Source organism: Propithecus coquereli, unplaced genomic scaffold (assembly GCF_000956105.1).
Source record: "Propithecus coquereli isolate 6110/MARCELLA unplaced genomic scaffold, Pcoq_1.0 Scaffold48, whole genome shotgun sequence".
NCBI lineage: Eukaryota > Metazoa > Chordata > Mammalia > Primates > Indriidae > Propithecus > Propithecus coquereli.
This window is the reverse complement of record NW_012150618.1, coordinates 6,446,425-6,448,020: the sequence shown is the minus strand read 5'-3', so window position 1 is coordinate 6,448,020 and position 1,596 is coordinate 6,446,425. Positions and strand designations below refer to the sequence as shown.

The following is a 1,596-nucleotide window of genomic DNA, read 5'->3' as shown; positions in this document are numbered from 1 at the left end:
ACCCTGATCCTACAAAGCTTTTCCGTTTGATACTTCTTTTGTGTATTTGAATATGATAAGCACTGAGGTTTTACTGTATTTCATTTCTAAAAGAGTCAGGTTTACACGGAGGTCTCAATAGCCTTTTTCTCATTCCTAACGTGGACTTTGCATGCACTTCTGTACTGTGCGGTATCAGGTAAGTGGGACACTCAGGATTAGTCACCCCCCGAAAGTGTATTAGTCCGCTAGGGCTGCCGTAACAAGATGCCACCGACTGGGTCGCTTATACAACAGACATTTATTTTCTCACAGTTCTGGAGGCTGGAAGTCCAAGATCAAGGTGCCAGTAAGGTTGGTTTCTGGCGAGGCCTCTCTTATTGGCTTGCAGATGGCCACCCTCTTGGTGTGTCCTCACGTGAGAGATCTCTCTGGTGCTTCTTCCTCTTCTAGTAAAGACACCAGTCCTTTCAGATTAGGGCCTCACCCTATCACCTCACTTAACCTTAATTACCGCCTTAAAAGCTCTATCTGCCAATACAATCACATTGGGGGTTAAGGCTGCAATATATGAATTTCGGTGGGACACAGTTCAGTCTATAACATAGAGATAAGGGAGTATCAGAAAACCGAGAAGTGTTTTGGCCCTTTGGGCTTTATTCTATCTGGGAACGTTTTTCTGGCAGTACAACAACATTATTTTTTTTTTCCTGAGAGAATAATTAATCATATTTTACAATTCATGGTATTTAAATGTTAAGTGGATAAATTTGGATAGGTTAACATGTCTACAGCTAATCAATCTTGATTTTCCAAGCCAGAGAAGGCTAAATCTTCTCAGTTAAAAAGCTGCCTTAGTGTGTTTGGGAGTATGTGTGTGTGTGTGTGTGTGTGTGTGTGTGTGTGTGTGTTGTATACGTGTAAGTGTGAGAGAGAGGGAGGTGGGAGGGTGATGGTGTGCGCATATTACTTTGCTCTTGATGTGATGCCTTTTTCTCTAACAAGAATTATTAATATTAACTGTAACCCACCATGAAAATTGGTCTTGTAGAGCAATGAACTATGAATTCACTCATTTGAGGGCTTTCAGTTTAAATGAGATTTGAATTTCTTTTTTTAGAAAAATTGCTTCTGGGCAGTTCTGGAAAGTTTGGAAACCTATTTTGTTTCTTGTCCTCTAGTTATTTTGATAGAGCTGTGGAAGAATGGAGACAGTTCCATTGTGACCTTAATGACCTCACACAGTGGATAACGGAAGCTGAAGAGTTGCTGGTCGATACCTGTGCCCCAGGTGGCAGTTTGGACTTGGAGAAAGCCAGGAGACATCAGCAGGTGAGTGCTTTCTGTCAGAGGAGGGGCATCTGCTAAAAAGGTTGCATTTGTGTTTAGCATCTGGCTATTAGGACGGCTTTCAGAAAGGGGGACCAAATACATTAATTTTTCAGGAGCCTATAAACAATTTGTAATTTTTGTTCCAGTTCTAGTTTCCAGTTTCAAAGATTTAAGAAAATTTAGTCATGTAGAATTTTTGATCAGGACTTTAAAGAAATTTAAATAAAAAATGTGGCATATGTGAAATGCAACTTTGTTTTTTAAATTTTATATTCAGATTAACAC

General features: G+C 39.8%; 1 protein-coding gene across 1 annotated transcript in view; it reads left to right on the top strand.

Annotated features, from left to right (window-relative positions):
* Nucleotides 1-1,596, top strand: part of UTRN (utrophin) — a 522,534-nt gene that overhangs the window by 128,304 nt on the left and 392,634 nt on the right. Inside the window, exon 39 of the mRNA XM_012655520.1 lies at nucleotides 1,161-1,311. Coding sequence (XP_012510974.1) covers nucleotides 1,161-1,311 — 151 coding nt within the window. The remainder of the gene's footprint in view (nucleotides 1-1,160; nucleotides 1,312-1,596) is intronic.